The 12,467-nt window shown below is 44.3% G+C and overlaps 1 protein-coding gene across 1 annotated transcript in view; it reads left to right on the top strand.

Moving 5' to 3' along the window:
- LOC132987190 (titin-like) overlaps positions 1–12,467 on the top strand; it is a 169,636-nt gene that overhangs the window by 110,825 nt on the left and 46,344 nt on the right. Inside the window, exons 184-204 of the mRNA XM_061054087.1 lie at positions 146–454; positions 1,003–1,284; positions 1,476–1,775; positions 1,924–2,217; positions 2,326–5,295; positions 5,424–5,744; positions 5,881–6,165; positions 6,281–6,586; positions 6,727–6,890; positions 7,109–7,349; positions 7,595–7,870; positions 7,985–8,284; positions 8,523–8,825; positions 8,918–9,217; positions 9,346–9,633; positions 9,818–10,120; positions 10,225–10,527; positions 10,637–10,942; positions 11,266–11,553; positions 11,706–11,996; positions 12,089–12,376. Of these exons, the coding sequence (XP_060910070.1) occupies positions 146–454; positions 1,003–1,284; positions 1,476–1,775; positions 1,924–2,217; positions 2,326–5,295; positions 5,424–5,744; positions 5,881–6,165; positions 6,281–6,586; positions 6,727–6,890; positions 7,109–7,349; positions 7,595–7,870; positions 7,985–8,284; positions 8,523–8,825; positions 8,918–9,217; positions 9,346–9,633; positions 9,818–10,120; positions 10,225–10,527; positions 10,637–10,942; positions 11,266–11,553; positions 11,706–11,996; positions 12,089–12,376 (8,718 nt within the window). The remainder of the gene's footprint in view (positions 1–145; positions 455–1,002; positions 1,285–1,475; positions 1,776–1,923; positions 2,218–2,325; positions 5,296–5,423; positions 5,745–5,880; positions 6,166–6,280; positions 6,587–6,726; positions 6,891–7,108; positions 7,350–7,594; positions 7,871–7,984; positions 8,285–8,522; positions 8,826–8,917; positions 9,218–9,345; positions 9,634–9,817; positions 10,121–10,224; positions 10,528–10,636; positions 10,943–11,265; positions 11,554–11,705; positions 11,997–12,088; positions 12,377–12,467) is intronic.

Raw genomic sequence — 12,467 nt, 5'->3', positions numbered from 1 at the left:
ATTGATGCTTATTTTGTTTAATACATGAAGTTAAATGTTCAAGTATGCTTCTCAGTTTTTAATTTTTGGACATAAAAAATACAGTTCATGATTTCACTATATAATTCTGAACTAACTTGCACTTCTTGCATATTTTCTTCCACAGTGCGTCCAAGCCCACCAGTGACCCCTGAGGCCTACGATAAGACCAAGGACTCTGTCAGCCTGAGGTGGAAGATGCCACGCCATGATGGAAAGGGCAGAATCTTTGGATACATTGTGGAGTACCAGAAGCCCGGTGCTGTTGAGTGGATTCAGGCCAATGAGACCCCAGAGCAGTGCCCCGATCTCCACTATGTTGCGACAGGTCTGACAGACGGACAGGAGTACACCTTCAGGATCTTCACAGTCAATGCTGCAGGAAAATCTGACCCTGCCTACGTCAAGCAAACCATCAAAGTCCATGACAGACTTGGTAGGGGGTTCATATCTTACATTTGTATCTACTTGTGGCGTCATTTTTCAGCAAAATCAAGTTGTAGGTTTAGTTTATTATGCTGGAATTGGGTGGGGAAATGTCACTTGTTCTCGATATTTAACTTAATGGAATTAATTGAGTAATTCATTTGTGTCTTGAATACCATAAAGGTTATTTTGCTTGATTTGATTATTAATTCAGTCATGGCTTCAGGAAAATGTATCCAAAAACAAACACAACTGATATAACAAAAACAATCAATTAAAGAGTTTCATTCCATTTTATTGCTAAATTGGATACAATAGTAACATTCGATGTTGGTGCAGATATCCATCTCTTTTAAATGGTTTGGTATTGTGTAGTTAATTAGAAATCTGGTTGCTAACGAATGATTTTGTTCAGTGATCTTGCAAATTATCAGACCTTTAACAGTATATTCCAAAACAACTTGTACTGTTTTAGTTTTACTTTTTTTTTTTACATTATCACTACACCATTAACTTATACATTACATTTTCTCAATGTTTCCCTGCTTCCCTCCACAGAGGCGCCAGAGTTACTTCTAGATGCCAACATGGCACGTGACCACCTGGCAATGCTGGGAACTGACATCACCCTGAGTGCAACCATTAAAGGTGTACCAACGCCAACTGTCAGCTGGAAGAAGAATGACGGTGATGTTCCTGCTCACATCATGGTTGCTGTCACTGACACCAGCAGCAAAGTTTTTATCCCCAAGTGTGTGCGCCCAGATTCTGGCAACTACACCATCACTGTTGAGAACACTGCTGGAAAGAAATCAGCTACTGTTGCTGTGCTTGTGCTGAGTAAGTGAAAATCCAGTAACACAAATATGGGCTTTGATTTGTGTAGATCAAACAAAGTGTTAAAGATTTGTTAGTTTTATTTTTAAATCTGCCTTTACATTGACACAGGGTTCTAAACATAACATGAGGGAAACTATAATTGGGAATGGAATATTTGTCAGTTTTACAAACCCATTTTTTGTTTCCACCAGACAAGCCTACTCCTCCAAGAGACTTGGTGATATCAGAGATAACCAGCGAGTCTGCCTACCTGACATGGAAGGCACCCGAGGACAATGGTGGTGCCGTCATCTCCCATTACGTTGTGGAGAAGAAGGATGTTGCTGCAGAGCACTGGGTCCCCGTCTCTGCCGCCAATAAGAAACCGAGTCTGATGGCCATGTATCTAATGGAGGGTATCCAGTACCTGTTTAGGGTTGCTGCTGAGAACCAGTTTGGCAGGAGCGATTATGTGGTCACCAGAACACCAATAAAAGCGATCGATCCTCTCTGTGAGTAACAGTTGCAATTAGACAGCAGTTAAAAGTTAGTCTTCAGGTGTAAAAAACATGTCATTATATATCTTCACACTAATATCTGATATCAATATCAATCTCATTAATAATAAGCATTTAAATGTTATTTCCTGGATACTTTCAGATCCACCTGGCCCTCCCAAGAATCTGCATCACACTGATGCAGACAAGACAGAAGTGTGGTTGGCATGGGAGTGGCCTGACCGCACTGGGGGAAGTGAAATTACTGGCTTCATTGTTGAGCACCAGGAAGAGGGCCAGACTGACTGGGTAACATTCAAGACAGTCAGCAACAACCATGCCCATGTTACTGGTCTTGAGGAGGGCAAGACTTACCGCTTCAGGGTTAAGTCTCAGAATGCCATTGGTGTGAGCCGTCCTGACACCAGTGTACCTGTCACCTGCCAGGAGAAGACATGTAAGAAACTTTATTTTTATGGAGATGTTTTTTAATGCAAGTTATTTATTGTGATTTTATTAAAGCCCACACATATCCTGTAATTGTTGTTGTTTTATTCATTTTCAGTGCCACCAACTATAGAGGTTGATGTGAAACTTATTGAAGGTCTTATTGTCAAAGCTGGCAGTCCTATTAGCCTTCCAGCCAAGATGACAGGCATCCCCACTCCCACTGCCAAATGGATGACAGATGACAAGGAGATCATTTCTGAAGGCCGCTATAAGATTGAGTCTGCTGGATCCTCTACTATCCTGAGTATCCCTGAGTCCCAGAGAGGAGACACTGGAGAGTACATCCTCACTGTGGCCAATCCTGCAGGCAGTAAGACTGTTGCCCTGCATGTTACTGTGCTGGATCTTCCAGGTCCACCCATTGGACCTATAAACATCTTGGAAGTCACCCCAGATCATATGATGATCCAATGGAGGGCACCCAAGGATGACGGTGGAACGCCTATTACCAACTATGTGGTGGAAAAGAAGGATGTGAAGAAGCCATGGGAGCCCTGGTCTGTTGTTAGCTCCAGTGGCACAAGCACCAAGGCCAAGGTATCACGGCTGGAAAAGGGCCGTGAATACATTGTCCGTGTCCGTGCAGAGAATAAGATTGGCATTGGTGCCGGGCTTGAGAGTCCTCCCACTATTGCCAAGCACATGTTTAACCCTCCTGGTCCACCAGGCTTGCCAGAGTGCTCTGATATCACAGAGAATGCTGTGACAGTAGAATGGACTCTTCCTGACTATGATGGAGGCAGCCCCATTAGTGGCTATGTGATTGAACGCAGAGAAATGACAGGAAAGTGGATCCGTGTCAACAAAACACCTGTGCTGGACCTCAGATACAGAGTCTCAGGTCTGTTTGAAGGCAACAGCTATGAGTTCAGAGTGTTTTCTGAGAACATTGCTGGTATCAGTGAGCCTTCTCCCACCTCTGATCCCATCAAGGCTACTCGCGCAATAACCAAACCAGGACCCCCTGGCAATCCTAAACTGAAGGACTGGAGCAAGTCTTATGCTGACATCTGCTGGACCAAGCCTACAAGAGATGGAGGAAGTCCTATCCTGGGTTATGTGGTTGAGATTCAGAAGTCAGGAACTGCCCAGTGGGATAGAATCAACAAAGATCTCATCAAGATGTGTGCCCACAGAGTACCCGGTCTTATTGAAGGAATGGAGTATAGATTCCGCATTAGGGCCACCAACAAGGTTGGAGACAGTGAACCTAGGGAGTTGAGTGAAACTGTCTTAGCAAAGGACATCCTTGTGCCCCCTGAGCTTATTGTTGATGTGTCATGCCGGGACTCTCTGACAGTCAGAGCAGGTCAGATCATAAGTTTGATCACAAGGGTAAAGGGCAGACCAGATCCAGAGATTACATGGACCAAGGATGCCAGAGCCTTGTCCCGGGACAAGCGCACAGAGATGAACAATAACTATCCTCTGTGTGAGCTTGTAATCAATGATGCAGTCAGGTCAGACTATGGTAAATATGCAATTGTCGCCAAGAACAGTAGTGGACAGGCACAGGCCACCATTATTGTTAATGTCCTGGACACACCAGGAGCTTGCCAGAACCTAAAAGTAGCCTATGCGACCAAGAACTCCTGCATGGTGTCCTGGGAGAACCCAGAGGACAATGGAGGCACTGAAATTACTCAATACATTATTGAGTGTCGTCAGCCAAGCCAGAGGGGGTGGACGGTGGTGTCCAATGACTGCACCAAGCGCCTCATAAAGGCCCCTCTTACTGAAGGCTGTGAGTACTTTTTCCGTGTAAGTGCAGAGAATAAGATTGGCGCTGGTCCAACCATTGAGAGCAAGACACCTGTGCTTGCTGTTGATCCGATTGAGAAGCCTGGTGAACCAATTGACTTCCAAATCTCTGAGATTGGCAAGACTTTCTGCTTCCTTAAATGGAAGAAACCAGACTATGATGGAGGTAGCCGTAACTTGGCTTATCATGTTGAGAAGAAGCCTAAGGACGCTGAAGAATGGGAGAGGCTTCACAAGGGTGCCATAAAGGAGACCTACTTCATGGCTGACCGGTGCATTGAAAACCAGATCTACCAGTTTAGAGTTCAGACTAAGAATGAGGGAGGTGAAAGCAACTGGGTGACCACAGCTGAAGTTCTTGTGAAGGAACAGATTGTGGAGCCTGAAATCAAGATTAAACTAGATGGAATACTTGTGGTCAAGGCAGGGGACTCTATTCCTATTGAGGCAACAGTGAAGGGCAAACCACAGCCCGATATCAGGTGGACTAAAGATGAAAGTACAGAGGAGATAAAGAAGAGCCCCAGGCTTCAGTTCGAAAGTGGTGCTGACTTCTCAAAGCTGCTAGTTACTGGTGCCAGGCGGACTGACAGTGGCAAATATGTTGTTACTGCCTCAAATAGTTCAGGAACCTGCTCGGCTCATGCCAAGGTCAATGTACTGGATAGACCCGGCCCCATCAGGGATCTTAAGGTGTCCGGTGTCACCATCGACAGGTGTAATCTCGACTGGGAGATCCCAGAAGATGATGGCGGCTGCGATATTTACAACTACATTATTGAGAAATGTGAGACCAAAAGAGGAGTCTGGTCAGTCCACACCAATGCTATCATCACCAATAAAGCTAAAGTCACCCGTCTTATTGAGGGTAATGAGTACATCTTCAGGGTTCGTGCTGAAAACAAGATGGGTCCTGGCCCTGCAGTGCAGAGTGAAGCCATTGTCGCCGGCACCCAATTCAGTGTTCCTGATGCTCCAGAGGCACCGGAAGTCACCAAGATTGCAAAGGAGGAGATGACTGTGCAGTGGTCAGAGCCAGAGAAAGATGGAGGAAAGTCAATCACTGGTTATCTGTTGGAGAAGAGGGAGGAGCATGCAGTTAGGTGGTCTCCTATCAACAAGGATCCAATTCCATCAACTCGTTTTACAGTGACTGGACTCCTGCCCCTCCATGACTACCAGTACAGAGTAAAGGCCGTCAATGAAATTGGCATCGGCAGCCCAAGCAAGCCTTCACGTACCATCACTGCCAAAGATACAGTTGGTGTGTACTGAAAAATACCATTTTCATAGTTTATAATATTTATTTGTTAAATAATGTCTCTCATGCTGGAATGACTATAGACAATATCAAGGGTTTTTATCTTCACACACCCCTATGTCTTTTTACAGAGCCTCCTGCACCTCCCACCAACATGAAGGTCCTTGACAGTACCAAATCAACCATCACCGTGGGTTGGACCAAGCCCATTTCAGATGGTGGAGCACCCCTTATTGGCTATGTTGTGGAAACGAGAGCGCAGGGAAGCGCAAAAAAAGGAGATGATGGTTGGAAGAGGTGCAACTCGGCAGCACAGCTGATTGTGTGCGAGTTCACAGTAACAAGTCTGGATGAGAACCTTACGTATGAATTTAGAGTTTCAGCCCAGAACCAGGTGGGCATGAGCCTGCCTTGTGACCTTGAGGGTGCTGTGATACCAAAGGAGATTCTAGGTGAGATCTTCTTAAAGACTGTCAAATTGTAGCTGCTTTATTGCCTACTAAATGATCATTTATTTACACGTGTTAACATGGGGGATGAACTGCAGTTTATTTTAAGACACTGACATTGCACTCTTTCTTCTAACAGAGGCTCCAGAGGTCGATTTGGATGCCAACCTGAAGCAGGGACTGACAGTTAGAGCTGGCTGTCCTATTAGACTATGTGCCACTATCAGAGGTCGACCAGCTCCAAAAGTCACTTGGAGGAGGATGGGTATTGATAATGTGGTTAGAAAGGGAAAAGTTGACATTATTGACACCATGACCTTCCTGGTCATCCCCGACAGCACTCGCTATGACTCTGGAAAATACTGCCTGACTCTGCGGAGTACTGCAGGAGAGAAAGCTGTGTTTGTCAATGTTAAAGTCCTTGGTACGTCACTGTTTTCTTTAAATAATGCACAATAGTGTTTCTTCCTAGCAGGAAACAGTCAGTGTTGCTTTATAAAAAATAATAATAACCCAATGTCACCTATTTCACCTGACAGACACTCCTGGACCTGTGACAAATCTGGAAGCAACTGACATCAAACAGACATCAGCCATGCTCTCCTGGGGTCCCCCAGAGACTGATGGTGGCAGTGAGGTTACCCACTACATTGTCGAGAAACGTGAACTCGACCGCAAGACTTGGGCAACTGTCAAAGGCGAAGTTGAGAACGATAAGATTCCCTTCAAAGTCAGTGGCCTGACACCAGGCACTGAGTACTACTTCAGAGTCATGGCTGTCAATGAGTATGGTCCTGGAGTTCCAAAGGTGTCACCTACTTCCTACCTGGCTTCTGATCCTGTCAGTACGTAAAGACTTGTTTTCAGAGAATGTGACATCAGAACTAAGAGCTCAAACACAGCTAACGATTGCCAACACCATAGTGCATCCCTTTTCTTTTTTCCATCAATCCTGAGAACACTCCTATCTGATTTCCTTTCTTAGGCAAGCCTGATCCATGTGAAAAGATTGAAGTTCTGGAGATAACCAAGAACAGTGCCACCATTGGCTGGGTTAGACCTGCAAGGGATGGTGGTGCCAAGATTGATGGTTACGTTATAGAATACATAGAGGTCAAACCTCCTCCAGAGATTCCAGCACCAGTGGAGGTTTGTCTTGAGATCAAATTGATCCTTTGACTGCTTCAAATAATTTATTTACATTTCAAAATCTCTTCCTGTATTTTTTTGTACTTCAAAATAAACAAGGGTTTAAGAAAAGAATAACAGCCATTTTCAAATGTATGCAGATTTTCTTTAATTATAGCTCTTTTAATATTTAGTAAATTTGTATGAATAATTTATATACAAAACTTAATTTGCCACAGGTTCCGGAAGGTGAGGAAGCTCCTCCACCTCCTCCTCCACCTCCAGTGGTAGAGGAGGAAGAGGAGGCAGAACCTGAAAAGGAAGTATGGAATGCCTACACCACAGTGAAAGGTTTGACAATCAGCATAAGCGGCCTGAAGGAGGGAAAGAGGTACAAGTTCAAAGTGGCTGCCAAGAACATTATGGGCATGAGCTCGTTTACCGAGACCAGGCAGCCAGTGGAGATCAAGGAACAGATGTGTAAGTTGTTATGTCGGATAAAGAAGAAATTATTTAAAAAATACTTCCAGTAATTAGCCTATGGTGTGCAAATATGTATCTTTTTTACAATCAATTATCTCATAAAATCCCAAATAATAGCAACATGTATTGCAGTAAGATCCTGGAATATCACTTGGAACTACATCTTATCTTAAGACTCTTCTGGGTCCTTCTCCTGTTATCTCTTTTAATATAATAATTGAATTCTTACTTTTTATCGACAGTGGAACCAAAGATTGTCATGACAGACACAGCGAGCGCCAGAGCTGGAGCTAAGCTGAGAGTGGAGGCACTGGTTTCCGGAAAACCTGCCCCAACCTGCAAGTGGATGCGTGGTGAGGATGCAGTCGTCCCCTCAAGCCGTCTGGCCGTGCACCAGTCAGGAAACCTTTGTGTCTTGATCATCAAAGACGTGTCAAGGACTGACAGCGGAGAGTACAGTCTTGTGGCTGAGAACACCTCTGCAAAGGTGACCCAGTCCCTGAAGATTGTCATCAGAGGTCAGTGTTAACTACGATAACATAACAAAATGTAATAAATTACGAGATTTTGGTTAAAAAATGTCTTTCAGCAGGATAGAGGTTTTCCATGTTTAAAGTAAGTATTTGTTTCAGACATCCCTGGTCCTCCTGAGGGCCCTGTCGAAATCAGCGACATCGATTCTGATGCCTGCTCCCTGTCCTGGAACAAACCACTGGAAGACGGTGGCAGCAATATCACCAACTATGTGGTGGAAAAATGTGACGTGACTAGAGGTGACTGGGTGACAGCTGTCTCTTCTGGCTTGAAGACCAGTTGCAGGCTTGGAAAGCTCGTTCCTGGAAAAGAATATGCGTTCCGTATACGTGCTGAGAACCGTTATGGTGTGTCAGACCCCATTCAGTCTGACAGGATGGTTGCCAAGTTCCCCTTCGGTATGTTTCTGCAGTGCAGTCCTTGATTTATTTTTAATGAGACAAGATAACACTGTATTTTCTGTTCACATAGAAATATGTGTTGCATGAGCTACATTTAACAGAGCAACTTAACAAATATAAAATATAAAATCTGCAAAAACATTAGACTAATTTGAGCTTCTGTCTATGTGTAGGTTACTTGCTAAAGTTAACAGGTTGTACACATTTAAAAATATATACTTTTGTTTGTTTCTAGATGTTCCTAGTGAGCCCCTAAACTGCCGTATCAACAAGACCAACAAGGACTGTATGTTTGTGGCCTGGGATAAGCCAGAGAATGACGGTGGCAGTCCCATCACAGGTTACTACATAGAACGCAAGGAGAGGAACAGCCTGCTTTGGGTGAAAGCCAATGACACCGTTGTACGCACCACTGAGTACCCATGTGCTGGCCTCATTGAAGGCCTTGAATACACATTCAGAGTGTCTGCCATCAACCGTGCTGGCCAGGGCAAACCAAGCAAGAAGACTGACTTTGTCACTGCTAGAACCCCTGTTGGTAGGTTTGCAAAATAATCGATGCAACAAACTCTATTTTAGTTTTACAATTGTGTTTCTTTTCCATTGCTCATTTGTCTTTTTGTGTCACAGACACTCCAGGTAAACCTGAGGTCCTAGATGTAACCAAGAACTCTGTCACTCTGGTTTGGACTCGTCCCAAGAATGATGGTGGCAGTAAAATCATTGGCTACTATGTTGAGGCCATGCGGGTGCCAGGAGACATCTGGATACGTTGCAACACCAGCAGTCAGAATGTCCCAAGGGAGGAGTATACAGTGACTGGCCTGGAGAGGGACCTTCAGTACCAGTTCAGAGTTATAGCCAAAACTGCTGTCAACATAAGCAAACCCTCTGAGCCCACAGATCCTGTCCTTGTTTGTGCTGAGAATGGTGAGAAATTTAGATGTAACACTATTACAAACTGACAAAACCAGTCAAAGCATGACCAACAATCTGTTTTGACTACCTGAACTTGATCTGAGTTATGACACTGCTTTATTTCATCTCAACAAACATAGTTCCTCCGAGGGTGGAACTTAATGCCAGGATGCAGAAAGGTCTTAAGGTAAAGGCCGGAACCACAATTCTTCTGGAGGCTGAGGTGTTTGGTAAGCCTATGCCCAGAGTTACCTGGAAGAGAGGAGATGATAGCCTGAAGTCAGGTGAAGGCCAGGTCATCACCCAGCAGAGGCATCACTTCCAGCTAGAGATGACAGAAGTCAGCAAAGACCACACAGGAACCTACACCATCCAGGCCGATAACGCCAGTGGTTCGAAGACTGCGGAAATCCAGGTCAATGTCCTGGGTGAGTACTTTTCTTCTTATTTCTTAGTGATTCCTGTCAAACTCTACAATGACACAAGTTTGAAGTTTTTACAGTTATTTTTACCATCTCTGAGGTCACAATAAGTTCTGCACAATTTGCTCACATCTGCACCAATCAATATGCTTTTATCACTTGGCTGATACATATTTTTAATTGTACTCAGATGTGCCTGGTCCCCCTGCAAGTGCCAAGTATGTAGAGGTGTTCGCCACCAGTATAAAGCTGTCTTGGGAGCCTCCTCTGAAGGATGGAGGTGCTGCCATCAGCAACTACATCATAGACAAGCGTGAGACCAGCAGAGCCAACTGGGCCCAGGTCATTGCAAAACATAAGGGTGAAATCCTTGAGCTGAATGTGGAGAAGCTGATTGAAGGTCGTGAATACCAGTTCAGAATCCGTGCTGAGAACATGTGGGGAGTTGGAGACCCCCTTATCACCAACCCTGCAATTGCAAAGAACCCATTTAGTAAGTAACCACCATCAGTTTTCTACAATAAACCAGCATACTTTCACGTGGTATATTCTGTCAACCTAAACATAAATCAAAAACTCAAATTGTGTCACTTTCAGCTGTACCTGGCTCTTGCGAGGCCCCAGTGATCACAAATGTGACCAAGGATCGTATGACTGTGAGCTGGAAAGAGCCTGCTGATGATGGAAAGTCCACTATCTTGGGTTACATGCTTGAAAAGAAAGAGAGCAAGGAGATTAACTGGACCAAGCTGAACAGGAAGCCCATGACAGAGAGGAGCCTAGATGTTACAGGTCTCACAGAGGGAGCAGAGTATGAGTTCAGAGTCACTGCTGTCAATGTGGCAGGGCTTGGCAAACCCAGCGAGTCCTCTGCTGGAACCACTGCACAGAATCCCATCAGTAAGTCCCATGACCCCTGAAAACCTTGCATACGTCTTCCTTGTAAAATCAAACATGCTCTATTACACTTTGTATGTAATCTAACACGAGTCAATGTGCAATCCCCCAGCTCCTCCTGGCCCAGTTGTGAACCCAAGTGTAGCGGACACAACTCGCAGTACCATTAGCCTCACCTGGACCACCCCAGCCAATAATGGAGGAGGTCCCATCATTGGATACTTGGTGGAGTGCAAGAGGGCAGACACCACAGACTGGATCAGATGCAATGTCCCAAGGAACCTGCAGGAAACCAACTATGTTATCCAGAATCTTATTGACAAAGCTGAGTACCAGTGCCGCATCACTGCTGTCAACAAAGTTGGATTCGGTGAGCCAGTTGAAGTACCTGGCAAGCATGTTGCCAAAGACATCATTGGTACGTATGATTTCTATTTTCTGAACTGTATTCATTTTAATTCAGATGTGTCTTGTTAGCCAGGCTCAATTCAGGTTGTGGACAAAGAAAAGGTCCTGATGCTTTTTCATTTGCCTTAAAAAGCTAGACAGTATGAACAATAATTACTTAATCATAGTACCTATATTCTTCAACAAAGAATTATCCTTTAATGTTGTTTTTTATATCACAAGAGAGCACTAAATTAATAGTTTATTGCCCTATATGTATGTACAACATTAGGACTTTATTGATAACACAATAGGAATATTTCCTCACATTGTCACTCTTTTCCCTGTGTTTAGTTCCACCGGAGGCAGAGCTAAGTGTAGAAATGAAGGAGGGCCTGGAGCTGAATGCTGGTGCCACTATGAGGTTGCAAGCAATCATCAAGGGCCATCCTGTTCCCAAGGTCACCTGGGCAAAGATGAACACTAATATCAAGAACCGCCAGGGCATTATCATAAAATCAACTAACACTGACACCTTGGTGATGGTGGAAAATGTAAACAGATATGATGCTGGCAAATATATTCTGAGCCTGGATAGCTTGGCTGGCATGAAGATGTACACCATTGTTGTCAAGATCTTTGGTGAGTACAGGTCTTTTTGTACATGAAACTATTTTCATTTAATTTCTTTTTGTTTTTGTTGATTGTACTCTAAGTAAAGAGGAACTATTGGCTGGTCTCAGAAACTAATGACTTAAGATACACTGCTATAAAGTTTTGTTTGGTCTCTCCAGATACTCCTGGACCTCCAGTCAACTTAATTGTGAAGGAGTCAAGTAAGGACAGTGCATCCATCTATTGGGATGCTCCTCTGATCAATGGTGGCCATGAAGTCACCCACTACATGGTGGAGAAGCGTGACACAGAGAGGAAGGCCTGGTCCATTGTCTCAAACAACTGCGACAAGACATCATTCAAAGTGCCAGACCTGGATGCTGGACGGTCTTACTGCTTCAGAGTGTCTGCAGTTAACAAGCTTGGTGCCGGAGAGTGTTGTGAGACCGCCGATGCAGTAAAGGCATCTGGTGAGTTCGATGAGAACAGAGTTTGTGCTTGAAATTCTTTTGTTTTTCTTTCAACATAAATCACACTAACTGCACTCATATTACCTTTACAGAGGAGCCTGGTCCGGTCATGGACTTCAAGACCCTGTTGGTTACCAAGGACTCTTGCACTTTAAGCTGGAAGAAACCCCTCACAGATGGTGGCAGCCGCATTATCTGCTATGTTCTTGAGGTTCTCAATGGGGACGACAAATACAAGGAGCTAATGAGGTCCAAAAACATGCAGTATAGTGCCAAGGACCTGGTGGAGGACAGAGAGTATAACTACAGAGTTAAGGCTGTGAATGACTCAGGAGAGAGCTCTGCCAAAGAACTGAAAGTGGTTGCCAAAGACCAGATCAGTAAGTGTCTATCCAAAAATATATGTATTAGTATTAAAACTACAGAAGAAATTTGTAATGGAATTGACAGACTTTTGAGTTTTTTGTACTC

This window comes from Labrus mixtus, chromosome 13, assembly GCF_963584025.1.
Source record: "Labrus mixtus chromosome 13, fLabMix1.1, whole genome shotgun sequence".
In the NCBI taxonomy this organism is placed as follows: Eukaryota; Metazoa; Chordata; class Actinopteri; order Labriformes; family Labridae; genus Labrus; species Labrus mixtus.
This window is presented reverse-complemented; position numbering and strand designations above follow the sequence as displayed.